The 17,057-nt window shown below is 28.7% G+C and overlaps 1 protein-coding gene across 2 annotated transcripts; it reads left to right on the forward strand.

Annotated features, from left to right (window-relative positions):
* Positions 1-10,000: 10,000 nt before the first annotated feature.
* Positions 10,001-12,456, forward strand: LOC114413328 (bidirectional sugar transporter N3-like). 2 transcript variants are annotated; one of them, XM_028377665.1, is made up of 6 exons: positions 10,001-10,197; positions 10,374-10,380; positions 10,490-10,700; positions 10,846-11,010; positions 11,665-11,784; positions 11,908-12,456. In XM_028377665.1, exons 1-6 carry the CDS (start codon positions 10,116-10,118, stop codon positions 12,202-12,204), a joined length of 882 nt encoding a protein of 293 aa, XP_028233466.1. In that variant the 5' UTR covers positions 10,001-10,115; the 3' UTR covers positions 12,205-12,456. The 2 variants fall into 2 exon arrangements, with proteins under 2 accessions (XP_028233466.1, XP_028233465.1); XM_028377664.1 differs by lacking the exon at positions 10,374-10,380 and having other exon boundaries at positions 10,010-10,158.
* The last annotated feature ends 4,601 nt before the right edge of the window (positions 12,457-17,057 follow it).

The raw sequence follows: 17,057 nt of genomic DNA on the forward strand, positions 1-17,057 counted from the left end.
TTGTAGTCTACATCAATGAGTATACTTTTTTTATCCTACCGTGACATTTTGGTAAGGTATGCAAAATACTCAATATAAATTCATGCTATATAAAGTCCAATACTAGTAAATAATCCAGTCGGTAAAAAATATTCCCAGTAACATTGACTCAGTACACAACCAAAAATAAAGTAACTATGTCAAGGTTTTATACCAACATAAAGTCCGTTTGATAACTCACAATTAATAAATGCTAACATGATGCATTTCAGAATCATTATTCAAAAAAATAAGACCGAGAACATGCATCTTGCGGCGTCAAATTCTTGGCTTTGATAACCTCATACCATTCTGTAGTAACATATCTTTCGTCATCCCTCATCTCCTGGTTCTGCCTACCAGGTTGCATTCATAAACATCACAATCACATTCATGATCTTCTACATAAATTTTTTCTTTAGTCTTTGGAATGAAATCATTTATGATATGTGCAGGTTATGAATGGGCTGTAATAAGGTAAAAATCTTTATGAAAGTAACCAACTTATAATATAGTGAACATATGGTCGAGCAAATTGTAACCAATATTTTTGTTCTATTGTGGAAATAAATTCTTTATCTTATGAGTGTTGCTGTAGGTGCTACTTGATCTTAATTTCCAGGTGCCAGTTTAAGATATATATATATATATATATATATATATATATATATATATATATATATATATATATATATATATATATATATATATAAGCAATAAAACCAATATTAGGTGTCTTAATTTGGTGCTTTCACGAGTTCATATATCAAAACTAGATGTTTTATATAGAATGCTATTTTGCTGCCATCTATAATGATCCAAAATTGTTTTGAATGACATTGTCTATTGAATCAGTTAAATTTGATATCACTTATTTGATGGACTAAAGGTATATATATATATATATGAATCGGAGACTATGTCACGAGATTTCAATGAGTTAAATCCCTTAATAATGGACTAAAGGTTTTAATTTATAAATTATAAATCCATATTTAAATGGTTGGTTTTGGTTTTGGTTTTGACATTAAATAATAATAAACTGTAAATATGCAGAATCTAAGGAGTCAATCTATCAATATTTCTCTCAGTAGGGTCAGTTGTCACTTACTATATCCACATAGGGATTCCAGTAATAATACTTACTAAACACATAAAGATCGATCCACATTAAACTAGACTTAAAATAAGTTTTAAAAGAATTTTTTTATGAACCTTTTTACTAACATATGTAATCTTTTTATCAATATATAAGGTCTTTTTTATTTTATAAATACTAATGACAAATATTTTTTCACTATTGGACCTAAAAGGTAAGCTTTAAGGAGTTGTTATTGGCCTCTATATTTCTTCAAAATTTTAAGATTATCTCTTCTCGAAAAGTATTATAGAATTGTGTTTTCGCTGCATAAAAGGGGTGTAAATTTTTTACAAATTATGCACAATATTCGCACCCTCTTTTATGTAGTGGAAACATGATATCATAATGCTTTCGAGGGAGAAAAAAACATACATAGCAGAATTATGATTTTGTTTTGCAAGGGAGTTAAAACATGACAATACTACAAAAGTGTAATTTCATTGTACAATGCAATTTCATTTAGTATTTTTTCAGAGAAAAAAATGTACAATGAAAATGTGAAATTTCGTACAATGAAATCATGATTCTTATGCGACAGGTTGTTGATGCACAACGAAATCATAGGTTTTCGTTGTGCAATGAGCTATTGTTGTATAACGAAATTGTGATTTCATTATATATCAACACATAAAAAATAATAAAATCATGATTATGTTGTTCAAAATTTCATAATAGAATTATGATTTCGTTTGATTAAAAGAAAAATGTCTAACATGGTAATGTAAAATCGTAATGTAAATACCTTTACAATTAGTTTATAGAGAAAAATAACAAAAAATTATTTATTACCCGGGCAACGCTGGGTTGATTAACTAGTTGTATCCAAGAGAGGGTGTATACGAAGTGAACATTGTTTGCTACGTGCTTCATTGCGAAACCCCTTTCTCTGTAATCACTTAAAGTGAACTCAATCCTAATTCCATATTTTCCGGGGTTCTTTCCATCAACGGCCTAGCCCTAAAATTGATCTTGGATGGAGGAATTCTAGTGCAACATATTTCTTTGAAGTTGTTAATTATCCCTTTGTGATATGAGTTATCTTTTGGGAGGGCGAGTCCTGGTGCAGCGGTAAAGTTGTGCCTTGGTGACTTGTTGGTCATGGGTTCGAATCCGGAAACAGCCTCTTTGCATATGCAAGGGTAAGGCTGCGTACAACATCCCTCCCCCATACCTTCACATAGCGAAGAGCCTCTGGGCAAGGGGGTACGAAGATATGAGTTATCTTTTGACTTACATAGGTGTACTTAGCATGTTCGTAAGTAAACTACACATAACTCACATAAGTGATAAGAGAATGATTTTCATTAGAAAACCAAACTACAAATGCACCATACTATCTCTCCTCTCGTAACAAAGCATGTCGATGGCCGATGAGGTGCTGACAAAGACAATGTATCTTAGTTTAGCCATTTTGTTTTGTAGCCATACAACAAAAATTTATATTAATCTTACTGAGTAACCTGAACTCAAATTTTTGCCAAATAGTTTATCATTTTTATTGAATATTTTTCTCATTGTTTTATAAATCACACTGGATCGACTTGTTCGATCCGGAACCAATCTAGTGATTAGTTCGTTATTTTCCAAAAATCTGGCTCATCTCAGAATAAGTGCAAATTAAAAATCAGTTTAAACCAGTATTAAAAAATTCAATTTTTCGTTTTTATTTATAAATTTAGTTTAAAATATTTTAAAGATAAATAAAAATACAGATTACACAATGGCATACATTATTTTAGAAATTATTATTAAATTTTATCTCATAAAAACATATCATTTTTGTTACGAGAATCCAAAGTTGGCACTTGTGCCAACACTGTCTGGGAAGTTAATTGTATTCGAACTATTGTTTTTTGTCTGCAATAATGTCATTCCTTGTTGCCTCATTGAGGCCAGGATCAGGCAGGTACTTTCGTCAAAGAAAATGGCACCACCGTTGCTTAACAATGACAGTTTCAAGGAACCTGAATTAATTAATTATTCACATCTGAATGTGATTGTGCCAGAACGAATTAAAAGAGTTCATAATACCAGCACCCCTTTTAGATTATGTAGTTACTACTATATGTGTGTCACATTGCCACGAATTCTAATAATCTCGTTTTAAGCAGAAGAATTAAAACAGATACGTACTAAATGTATAACCATCTACAAGATTGACACACTAGGTAAAATCCTATTGTTTTTATATTTGAAAGAATGGTCTATTAATGAAAAGATTCATTTTCGATTCATATAATGTATAAAATCATATTCTTTTGAATCAATGACTATCATATATTCTAAGCAAAATTAGACTCTATTTTAATAGATTGAAAGACATACTTAATCTCATGTCCGGAAGAAAAAAAGAAGTTAATAGCCTTAACCTTTTCTGCCAAAGTGCCAATTACAAATCCAATTTGTGGTCTATGATTAATTAATCCAATCAACGATCTCTAACAATCCCAGTGACTGATCCAAAATGGCAGCTAGCTAACTCTAATTAATTAACTAACGATCTCATTAATATTATTGTCCCTATGGTGACTATGCCCTTCTTGTCAGTGTGTGCAACAATGAATAACTGTAGTACTGTATAGTTCTTGTACTCATTGATTGGCGATTCGGGATTAGGAGGCAAATCCCTAATTTCTTGACTTCTTAAAATTGTGCTACAGTTTAGTTGACATCATGAAATACTATCAGTAGTAATAATATTATTTAATTAGCAATAAGGTGTGGTTTACACTTTACAGTACAAAACTACTGTAAGATTAACTTGTTGGAAAAAATTTAAGTCTCAGATAGACTAAAAATAAAATTAAGTTAGAATATATAAGTGAAGGATAACTTTTACCCTTTGAGTTAATTTTTAGAATTGAATTAGACCTAAACTTAAATTCTAAGATTTTAAGATGTTAGTAGAATTGAGTTAGACATAAAGTATACTCTAAGATTTTAAGATAACTAACAAACATTCTATTATCACAGCCATAAAACTTAGGAGTGCACTTTGTTGAGTGTAGGCACCAGAAAATTACCAAGTGGCACCATTTGTGTGGCCCAGGTGGCATTCAATTATTCACAGGAACAAGGATTAAAAGGGTTACGTTACCTTGAGTCATGTTGGGGGCGATTCATGATTCATGAATGAAAGAAATGAAGGAGTTGTCCTAAATTGATCGAGGCATTTAATTCCATGAAAGGCATTTCCACGGCTGACATTGAGATTGAGATGAGCTTCATGTGAACTGTACGTGGAACGTGTCTGGTGGAGGGTCCACCCCCCATCATTGCGTAAACAAAATAGACTTCAAGTTCAAGCCATGATAATTATAGGGGCTAGGGTTACACTTCCTTATAAATTTCATATGAATTTGTATAAATGTGTGGCTTTGGAATTTTTTTGCTATAAAACCCTATATACAAGGAAGAATATTGTGTGAATTTTAAAATTTTGGGATATAATATGAATATCATATATAAGGGGTATGGCTGTGTGGTGTTTTACTAGGAAGATTGAAGTGGCTTGGAACACTAATAGTAATAATTTATGAGTCCCGATTTTTGACATACATAAGTTTTAAAAATTAGTTAAATATTCTTATTTTCTTTTTATTTATCTCATCATCATGTCAAATCATATCATTTATCATATTTATATTTTTTTAATTTCTTTTTTAAGGTGTCAATTAGCATAGTGTCAAAAAATATTTATCTGAAATTTATGAACGTAAAAAAATAGGACTTATTTATACAGATATCCAAAATAATTTAGCAATATATTTAGTACTCAGATTCACGAGAATGTGAAGGCTCGCATTCTTTCAAAGTACAGAGAAGAGGAGAGTTCGACTATTAGCTAGGCACTAAATTATTGCATTGGTCAATTTTCATTTAAATCAACTTGTCGTATACTAGCTCTTTGAGTAAATTCCAGCTGATTCCGCATACGTACCAAAGGTTTTAGCCATTTGTTTGAGCCACACAAAAAGAAAACCTGGCCTAGAAAAACACACACACACACACATATTCAAGAAAAACGTATAACAAGGTATACTAAATAATCTTATTTAATTATTAGTGTTACTAAACTGGTCAGTTTAGGACCTATCCTTGTATTTGAAAACAGGTCAAGACACCATATTAACACGGAAATTACGATATGTAACATATTAGAGGATATAGGTTTCTTCCAAGGGTCCAACTACCCACTATAATGACTGTATCAATCAAATGAGGCGAAAGTGACGACGGAAGTTTGACCATCGTTGCAATTTGATTCACTACCATATACACACAAATACACAAATGATTTTAAATTTAAATAAATAAATTGGTATTGTAATGTGCCTCTTAGAAAAATTAGGACCTCTGACTCCGTTCTCTTTTGGGTTTCTTTAGACTTTAGTGTCATATATCACCCATAGTCTGAGGCACTTGGAAACGTCAAGAATCAATTTTTTGTTGTATGAACTAGAGCACATGCATGCACTAAAAGATAAAAGCAACCACCCTAGCTCAAATGATCATCACAACCACCAGAAATATATAATTCTGACGTCTGGTTTTTGTTCTTTTTTGTGTGCCTCCCCCGCTCCCCAAGGGCAGCCAAAATCGAACCCTCCGCATAACGCATTATAACCTAAATAGAATAGAATATATATATAAGAGTGGGATGAAAAGAAAAGAAAAGAAAAATATGAGATAAAAACAATTCATTTAATAATGAAATTAAAAAAGTTATAAATTATTGTATTTCTTTTTAACGTAGTTTAAATAAGAATTATTTATTTGACGGGCAGTGACAGATCTTAGAAATGAGGCTAGTGGGAAGAAATTATTTAAAAAATATATATAACACATAAAAATGAAGAAGTGATTCAAATAGGTAAAAATAAGATGCGTAAAAGATAAAATTTTAAGATAAATAATCATGATTTTACTAAACTAAGGGCGTATATTTTGCTTACTCTCGGATGAGAACAAGTTAACGGATATAAACACATAAAATTAGAGGTATAAAATATAAAATTTTAAAAAATATATATATATATATGTAGATTTATTAAAATGTCCACCTCAAACAGCGTAGTTCCGCCACCATGGACAGGGACTTCCATTGTGGTTGTAACTATCATTTTAAGCGCATGAACTTTCATTACAGAAAGCAGGTAGAATTTTGGAACTTTCATTACAAAAAGAGAATAATGGAAGTTTAAAGAAGTATAGTTTAAAAATAAAATTATCTAACAAATTGTGTATACTACTCCTATCATATATGATTATTAGTATAGATATCATTTAATAACGATTACACGTGCACTGACACCGTTGGTAATAATCACCAGAGCCATGTTGTCTTTCCAAAATATCTGTCCTAATTTTGATCCATGTCATTGAATTATTGAAACAGCCAAACGTAATTAATGTGAGAGATATGCTAAGATGATTAGTGTGTGCTTAAATTTGATGTACCAGTTTTCTGTAAAAAGAAAAAAGAAAAAAAAGAAAACTTGATGTACTAGTATACATTTAACCAATCCTAAGATTTTGTTGTCCGTTCCTATCGTGGCCGGGGAAAGGAACATTTTATGTTAGACTCTTAATTTATTTGTTTTTAAGAAGTGAGAGTGTGTGAGATTTTCACTTTTCTCACTCTTTCAATTAACTTTTTTTATATAGAATATTGTTAACGGATTCCAAATTTTTTTATTATGGATAAATAATTAAATTTGTGAGAACAAACTTATGTTATAGATTAAATTTTTATAATTTATTTCATATTACGGGGGTAATATACAATTACACATGTGTATATTACATTATAATTTTTTTAAATTTTGTGGGGGGAAATTGCCCCCATTGTCTTATAAGGGTGAAATTGATTTTTTAAGATTTTACACTTTTTAAATTATCATTATTATGGGTATATTACTATCTTTAAATTTAAATTAAAGTATACTTTATTTTAAATTATAAAAATATTGTAATTAATTTTAAAATAATTTTATCATTATTATTATCTTCAAATTCAAATTAAATTCTACTTTATTTTTAGGTCTTTTAAATTTTATTGTTTTAAAATATTGTTGTTATAATTATAATTATACTATTAATATCTTTAAAATTAAATCAAAATTAAGTTCCATGTTATATTAATTTAAAATAATACAATAAATTATTTAATTTATATAATTAAATAATTATATATAAAAATATTTACGCATGCATTTACAGAAATTAAAATAGTAATTTTAATTAATTCAAACATAACATAGATGGTGATGGTGATTTTAGATTTAAATAAAATAAAATTTCATTAATTATATAAAATTATTTGATCAAGATTAATTTTTCTTATCTTTCACAGGTGTTTGCAGTTTGGTTTAATTAGTTATGAGTCAAAAAGTTATTCGATCTAAAGATTAAAATAACTTACAATTTGATCTTGTTTGTATTGCTTTCATAAAAAATCCAAATATTCAAACCAATATGATAAATTGTTACTTGGACTGAATTAAATGATTCAATTTTTATTGACACATCTTTACATAATTATACTATGTCCAAGAACATATCATAATATAATATTTTAAAAATAATTGTTTATTTAAAAATCCATATATTATTATTGTAATTTATTCCATTAAGAGTTAAATGTGTTTTTGAAAATTGAATCGAAAGGGTCACATGCTTTTTTGAATGCACTGAGAGTAAAAGTCAAACATAACCATTTTGGTTTCTCTGGAAATGATGGAAAAAGATAAACATAAATAAATATAAAAAAATATAATAAGAATTTGTTATAAAAAATATAACAATAAAAGAAAATAGAATTCACATATAGTATTAATTAGGCTAAATTACTCAGTAGTCCCTTTTAAGTTACAATTTAATTAGTTCTTTATTTATTAAAAGTAATAAAAATGATCCCTTAAGTAATAGTAATCATTTTCAATTTTAGGATATGATTTTGAACATTTTTTTATTTATTTAATACTTGAAATTTGTTCATTTAATTAAATTCATCTACATAAAATATAGAACCTAATTAATGCTCAAATAAAAAAGAAACATAAACAAGATGATCAGCATTACATAAAAAAAATGTGTCACACCAACAACCGAAAAACTAAGATATCTCCCAAAATGAAGCAAGAAATTTGCTCCTAAAGTCTCACTTTTCACACAATTTTTTTACCATGTTTATATTTATTTTTGGTCTAAACATTAGTTGAATTGTATAATTTTAGGTAGATAAATTTAACGAGACAAATTTTATGACTTTAATAAATAAAAGAAAGATTCAAAATTGTGTTTTAAAATAAAAAATACCAATTAAATGACTATTTTGCAACTTTTAATAAATAAAAAACTGAAATACAACCTAACATCAAGTTAAAGAAGCATGTAAGTAATTTAGCTTATTAATTATACCAAACCGGTAGACACTTAGAGTATCTTTAATAGGAGATTTTTTGAAAGATTTTTTAAGTGAACAAATTGTTTTTTTGAGCAAATTTATGTGACAGAGAATTTCTTAAAAAAATAAAATTTGTATTTTTTATAAGAAATTATTTTTTAACAATTATTTATCTGATACATAGTAATATCATAATTAAATAAAAATAAAAAAATATAAAAGTGTGGATTTTTTGAAGTTTGTATAGTTTCTTATTATTGAAGCAAAATTATATATAAATTTCTTACATTAACCTGACATGACACTATGAGAATTAAAAAAATAATATGAAAAACAAAAAAATAACTTCAAATTTTTTCCATTGAAAATGCTGTTATAGTTATCTGATGACAAGGTTACGCATTTAGGTTAAACACGAGGAGAACTTTGAATTCCACAGTCATGTGTGACAGTCAAAAACTATATGATCGGTCGGGATAGAGTTGAGTAAAAGTAACATGCTTTGGAGTTGGATTTGCTTGCAAACTATATCACACGGAAAGAAATAAATATCACTAAGCATCTTGATATCATCTTCTTTTCTTGTAGCAAGTTATTTAGATAGAAACGACACAATTTTTATAACAAATAATTTTTAATCTATTGATTGTATAAAAAATTGTGCCTTCCTTTTTAACAAAACAGTATTCTATTATTGGATAATTCAATATCAAGAAGAATAGTTCTAAAACTAGTATTAATTTCTTGCAGAATCTTCCAATTAATATTTTTATTTACTAGATAAAAAAATATTGAATGCTTTTAAATTTTCAAGACATTGTATGAACTTATTTTTTATTTAATTATATTTTTATACATATAAAATGTTATAAAAATTCTTAGAGAATTTACGACATCATTACTCTATCAGCAAATAATCCAAATTCTATCAATGCACTCTAACTTGTAGCAATGCAACAGTACAAGGTGATCACCTCATTGTGACACGTGTCTCCCTTTTCATCTCCGACTCATGAAAGATCGGTGACCTAATTGTGGCAATAGTGGGTGTGAATCAGCAATGGTTATTTGGCGGCGGATATTGCACATGAAAATATTGAGGAACCAACACAAGCAATAAAATGAGTGAGACTTCTTGAATGTGAAAGGAGCTATAGAGAGTAAATAATAGAGAAGCGTCACGTGAGGTGGGAAAGAGTGAGGGAAGGTTTGGCATTGAAAAAGATAAATGAGAATTCAAGGCATATTCAGCACGTAACACGTAAATAAGTGAAGGGTTGGCTATTAATTAAAGAACTACATCCCACCAACTAGAGATACAATAATGTGTTGAGTTGGCAACTCAAAATTAGATTCATGACTTTGGTGTATCTCAGAACCAACGTCTTGGATATTAATCATCAATATATCACTGATTAAATTCATAGTTGTATAATTTGCTTGACTACCTCCCATGCATGCCCTATATATAAGGGGTCATCCATTCCCTTTTCTTCCCCGGCAGAGAGTGAACACAAAACTAGAGCTACCTTCCCTTCACCCGAAACCATGGCTCACGCCAATCCTATGATTTTTGTTGTTGGAATTCTAGGTATCTACACAAGAAAGCTAAATCACATTATCTTCTTTAGTTTCCATCCTTCCCATTACTGATTTTTCTATCGAAAAATCAATAAATTGGTGATCATATTTAGTGACTGAAAAATAATTTTCTCTCACTAATTTTAGACTCACTAAATTTTAGCAACGGTTTTTTTTAATTACTAAATTATTGTTCCATTACTGATGTAATTTTCTTAATTTTAGCACCAGTGTAAGTAACACTTGTTCATCTATATGCGTTTGTGTTGCATAACTATGATTAATGAAGAACTATTACTAGTTCAAATAAAAATTGAATCACTTGCATGTGTGTTTTGCAGACCAACATTTTATCGAGTTTGTAAGAAGAAAACCACGGAAGGTTTCCAATCACTTCCTTACGTGGCTGCACTCTTCACTTCAATGCTTTGGATTTTTTATGCGTACATAAAGACGGGCGAAATACTTCTTATCACCATTAACGCATTCGGTTGTTTCATAGAGACAGTTTACCTTGTCATTTATATCATTTATTGCCCCAAGAAAGCTAGGGTTCGTATATATAATTAAGATAATTAAATTTATCTTGATGCTGGATTATATTTATATAGCTTAATGACACTCATTGCGTCTCTTTTATTATTTTTTCGTAACTACGATTAATATAACTAATTTGAGACTATGATTGGACTGGCAGTTCTTTACCTTCAAGATGATTTTCTTGTTCAACGTTGGGGTGATTTTCTTGGTGGTTCTTCTTACCCACGTTCTAGCAAAAGAACGAACAGCCCGTATCGAGCTTCTTGGATGGATTTGTGTTGTCCTTTCGACCAGTGTGTTTGCAGCACCTTTAAGCATTATCGTGAGTAGATTTTTCTTAATCGACAAATATTAATTTTATTATAAAAAAATCAAACTCATTTTTTTTCTTTAATCATTCAGCTCATTTTATATCTTTCATTATTGGATTTATATATACAATGAGTTTGAGAAAACATTTTAATTGAGCATTTAAGCTCTCATTAAATAACCTCTTATAAAATCAGAGTGTATTCATTAGTTTGATAGTTGTGAAATTTATTGTCTAAAAGGAACAATTTGTTTTTATAAGTTCCTTTATAAAATTTATTAAAATAAACTAAAAAGAGTTTCTATAAACTCAAATAAACTTTTTTGAATGCATGCACTCATTTTATAGATTAATTATTATTTGTTATGATTTGCTGAATTCCTCTTTTCATTTATGGCTGATAAATACTCATTGCAAAAGAATAATTATATTAATGTATTAATTTGTTCTTCCAATCATTTTCACGTCATTTATCACATATGTTATTCTTTCTCTTTCGTTTTCCACCCTAAAATAGGAGGAATGATTATCACTTCTTTGATTATTATTTTTTTCAAATCCCCCTTTTCTTTAAAAAAAAAATAAACAGTTTGTTTTATACTTGATTTCATAATAAATAGCATTGGTATACTTACTAATCGCATGGTTGATCTTGTTGAATTTCAGAAAGTGGTTATTCGTACCAAAAGTGTAGAGTTCATGCCTATTACTCTGTCACTCCTCCTCACAGTAAGTGCAACGATGTGGATGGCATACGGTATTCTCCTCAGGGACATCTATGTTACAGTAAGTACTCCAACATAAAATGACAAGTCATTTTGATTTCAGGGATATGCTATATATATTAATCTTTATTCATAAATAATATAATATATACTGGTATGTAATAATTTTTTTTTATCTGGACAGCTTCCGAACTTTGTGGGTATCACATTTGGAACGATTCAGATAGTGCTCTACTTAATATATAGAAAGAGCAAGCCCGTTAAGGATCAAAAGCTGCCAGAACACAAAAACCATGTTGTTAACGATGAAAACGCCAGCACAGCTGTGAGTGGTGAGAATCAGGGACCAAACACTACTGGATTCGTTGATATTGAGATTGGAGAGAAGAAGCAAGTTCAGGAACAAGCAGAGAAAAAACAGGACCAGCAGTTTGTTAATGCTCGTGACCAAACAGAACACAACAAAACAAGGGAAAGTTGAGAAGTTTAATGAAGGAATACATGAGCACGTGTTATGCCTCTCTCTCTCTGCCACCATGTGTTGATCAAATTCCTGTGAAATATTAAGAGGGTTAATGGGGGCAGAGGCGTTATACAATATTGATCAATCCATATCTATCTCTGTATCTCTTTTGCCTAGTTGTTAGTTTCTATTTTATGTAATCTCTGTTTTGTTTTCTCTGTTAAAGTAATAAAATAATAAAATAGAACTTGTCCCCAAATCTTATTCGAAGGTGCTATTGCATGAACCGATTGAATCTGCACGAATAGTTAGTATCTTCCTATTCGTGAATAAAAAGTCTGTTCTGTTAAAAGGGACTTAATGTCATAAATCATGATAACGATGCATAAATGAATCGAATAAAACAAATTGATTGGGGTGACATTGATTTATAATTTAAATTTCATTTTCCTATATTTTATTATTCATTTTAAGAATAGGCTCCAAAAAGTCCAAAGTGAAAAACTTAAGGAAAAGAAAATAAGGGATGGAAGAACGGGAATTGATATTGACTCCTCCAATCAATGCTCAAATACTAAAATATTTTTTACCTACTTTCCTTCAATATCAGCTATCCACTTTTTTCCACCTATAATTTCTATAATACAATGTAATTATAATTTTTTTTTTGCTTTAAAAATTGTGATAATGAAATCATAATTTTGTTTTGTCACAGAAATTACAACATAATAGAATCATATTCATTGTGTATTTTTTTTTTATAAACCCAATTACATAATGAAAATACACTTATGTTGCATTAATGAGATGTAAAAAAAATATACAATAAAATCATTTTGTTGTATTGCACCTCATTAGTGTAATAAGAGTGTATTTCGTTGTGTATTGTGGGAAAGAATGTTTTTGAGACCAATAACAAATGTGTTGGGGCCAAATAGCATCCCCTAGAAGAAGAAGTAACTATTGGGCCTAAATGGTCCAATATGTAAACAAATAACTAGGAAAAGAAAATCGGATTACAATTAACGAGATGGGAAGTGGTAGATATGGGTAGGTGACAAGTAATCAATCTTCATGAGAAATGTATATATATTGTAGATCGAGTACATGGTAATGGTGGTCCTGAAACTGAAACTATTGCTTCTACGTTATAGTCAGGCGTGTCGGTCTTATCATTCCCCTGCCAATTAAGGAATTGTACTGATTCCTCCGCCACAAGATGGTGTTTCATCTCACGAGTTGTGTGTATCACCACCCTAAAAAGTCTCTCATATATCCAGCATTATCGTGCAGTAGGATTTAATTGGTGGATATGTAGGTAGATGATAGGAATCATAGGATGAATAAACTTTATGCTGTACCAGCTTATAGTTTTAGGATTTTGGTGTGTGAGTGTGGCCCTAGCTAGTATATATACTAATACTTCTAGTTAACATTTTTACACAACGTATTCTATTATCAATCTTGTATCGGTACAGGTATAAAATATCATCAATAAATACATGTAACATGTATGCTATTTGTCATGCTTATAATTTATAAATACATCTAATACATGCTATGTTGGTTATGTTTATAACAAAGTATCAACGTGACTTAGCTGAAACCCATATCAATTTAGCTTAATGGTAATTTTGTCCAACTAAGGTTCACAAGTTAAAATGTTTTTTGTAACCCCTTAAACTATGCCCACGTCAATATACTTTTTCCTGGTTTTTAATTAAGTTTGTGACACAAAATCTTAGTAACTCCTTTCTTACCGACTTTCCGCCTTAGGCTTTAACGGCTTAACGTATACTTGGTGCACACTTGAGACTTGTCGCACAACACTCTGTAGATTGAGTTTATGTATAAATAAAGAAGTTTGATTATATATATATATATAATATTATCCTATATTATCTTATATTATAAATTGGAATACATAATTTAGAGATTGGAGTTTTTACTTTATTTCCTCTTTCAATTCCACATTCTCAATAATCACTCGTTTTTCTTTTCTTTGAGTTTACATTTCACATACTAACTCTACAACTATAGCTAAAAATTTCCACTATCAAACCATTTCAAAACTACTTTCATTTTATCTTCTACATATTGTTGATATTCTTAATTGTTCATCTCTTTTATTTATAATTTTTTATCTTTATTTTTTAAATACAAATTCTAATAATTTTTTTTAGAAAGCTATGAATAATGAAAAATAATTTTATATCATAATTTTTTTTATTATAAATATAAATAGAATTTATATGTTCATATATATATATATATATATATATATATATATATATTAATTATTAACTTCAATTATAATATAATTTTTATATTCAAAAATGTTTATTTATTTATGAATTATAATTTTATGAAAATAAAAAATTATATATCATGTGTAATATGCACAAGTTAAAATTAAATAAAAAACACACACTGATATATCATTTGTAATGTTTATTTAAATAAAAATAATCATTTATATATCAAGTGTAATATGCAAGATAAGATTAAATAAACCGCACACACCCTTAAGTGAGATTTTTATTTTTATTTTTTTTACTTATAGATATCCGCTTTTAGAGATAATCTTGTTAGAGACTCTATCAAACAACACTAAATTTGTGAGAATCCCTCCCAACAAAGATTTAAATCTTGATTCGTCATATGAGGGATTAATCTTTTCTATTAGATCCAATTCATTGTTGTGATAATTTTCTTATTGTAAGAAATAAAAACTATAAAAGTAGGTCATATAATTAATTATATGGATGATTAAAACTAAAAGTTAGTTAATTAGTAATCACATGATTACTTAATCATTTTTTTCTTTTTTCTAGTCTTGATCATTTAAATAAGAACGAATGGTCTGTTTTTATAATTCTAACTCACAATAAAAAGTACTTTCGTGATCATCCATGTGTTATAAGATGTAGATTTATATAATCTCTGCCAATAAAAAAATTGTTCTCATACGAATAGCCTCAAAGACATATGAGAATGAATTATTTAAGTAAAAATAGAATGATTAATTTTAAATGTTAAATTAAAATAAAAGGTTAGGTTATAATTATTTATTCTTTTAGATGGTATATTAATTTAAAGATAATTAATTTTCAAAACATATAAATAAAAACATGCTTCTTAAATTTAAGAAAATAAATTATACATGACAATATAAAATAATTTTATATTATATATTTATAAATTATCATGTAGATTAAATTTATTGAATTTTATACTGATTCTCTTAATATAAATAATGATTTTTTATTGGTTGATAATTAAAAAAAATTACATTGATACTACATGATCATTAAATTCATTAAGTTATACTAAGTTATAAATGAAATTAATAATATAAAAATGTAAAAACAAAAGTGTGTGCAGCTTTGATTAAATTATATTATATCACTTAACTTGAGGCAGCTTATTAAATCAATAAAATAGTAATACCTCTGAGTCGAATATTAATTAGTGTGAGATGGTTCATTTGATTAGCCTTTTGATAATTATATATATAATTTTATTATAAAATCTTATTAAAATTAATTATTTGCCTTGACCATTAAAAAAACTCTTTCTTTTCAATTCGAAACTTATGATAAAAAAAAAAAAAAAACCTCAAGTTTCACGTACGTTATGATAAGGAACACTTTTGGAAATTGGAATCCTTTCTATATTGTTGCAATAATAATTCACATTTTCTTACATCATCGATGATAAAAAAAAATTAAAGTTAAACATGATCTTGTCTTCCACTTTTTTTGCTCTTTTAGCTATTGCTTTGATAATTTTGTAATAAAAATGTGTTCTACCTCAGGAGATTGCATTCAATTAATTCTCGTGTAGGCACCACCGGATACTGTTTTTTCACATGGTTCATATCCAAAGTTGTGGGAATATACAGGGTGCTCTTTCTTCACTTTGCAATGGCGATATACGAAACAGAAAAAAGTGAATCTTTTTTTTTCTATTAAAATATTTTGCAGCCATGCACTCGCAGATAATATCATATCCTTTCTTCATTATTGGTTCAATTAATAAAAACCAACCTGACGTCATGAAAATAATTTTTGAAAATGAAAACCCTTGCGAGAAATCCTTCTTACTGAACACACATATAGAGGGGGAAAATCATCATTATCCTTTCCTTTTGGGGTGGAGGGGTCTAACCTACGTCACCTCCCTTCAGCCATTGCAAATTTTATTCACACTTCCATTTCCAACTAGGAATAGATCTCTAACACTAACTTAAAGTCTCGCTGAATTATTGAAAAATTTGCTTATAATTTTAATTAATTTATGCCGTGGCACCTGTCCTTATCTTATATTTTTTTCGTTGGGTAACAATATGTTTAATTACACAAGGCCAAGACAACTAAGAAAAAAACAAAACCCCAAATACACTTTTTTATTTTGGAATTATTATATATATCTCCACACTATATAAGTTTCTTTAAATGGTTACGAGTTAATCCAATTACATAACTTTGTAATCCTAGCTTTTTGCGAAAGGTGGGGAAGAATATATAAAAATGGGTGATATATATGGATAAGGGATTGGAGCTTTTGCCAACAATATAATATTAGTTTGCGGATTCACGCGAGTATTGCCTATTGTGGCTAAAAATGTCACAAAGTCCATTAAATTTTACAGTGACACACACTCAGTATAACCCAGCCAGTAATTAATTGAGAAGTAGTAGTGTGCATTAATTGCGGCTGATACTTGGCTAGGTCAAGAAGCGAAGGCGTTTCTTGTTTAAGTAAGACAGCATATTCTCCATAACGAAGCTGGGTTTATTTATCCACCGTTAAAATCCCTCTCCTTTATGCCAAAGGAGTTAAGATCCGAACATCAAATGCGATTACAC

The sequence above is a fragment of the Glycine soja genome, chromosome 5, assembly GCF_004193775.1.
Source record: "Glycine soja cultivar W05 chromosome 5, ASM419377v2, whole genome shotgun sequence".
NCBI lineage: Eukaryota > Viridiplantae > Streptophyta > Magnoliopsida > Fabales > Fabaceae > Glycine > Glycine soja.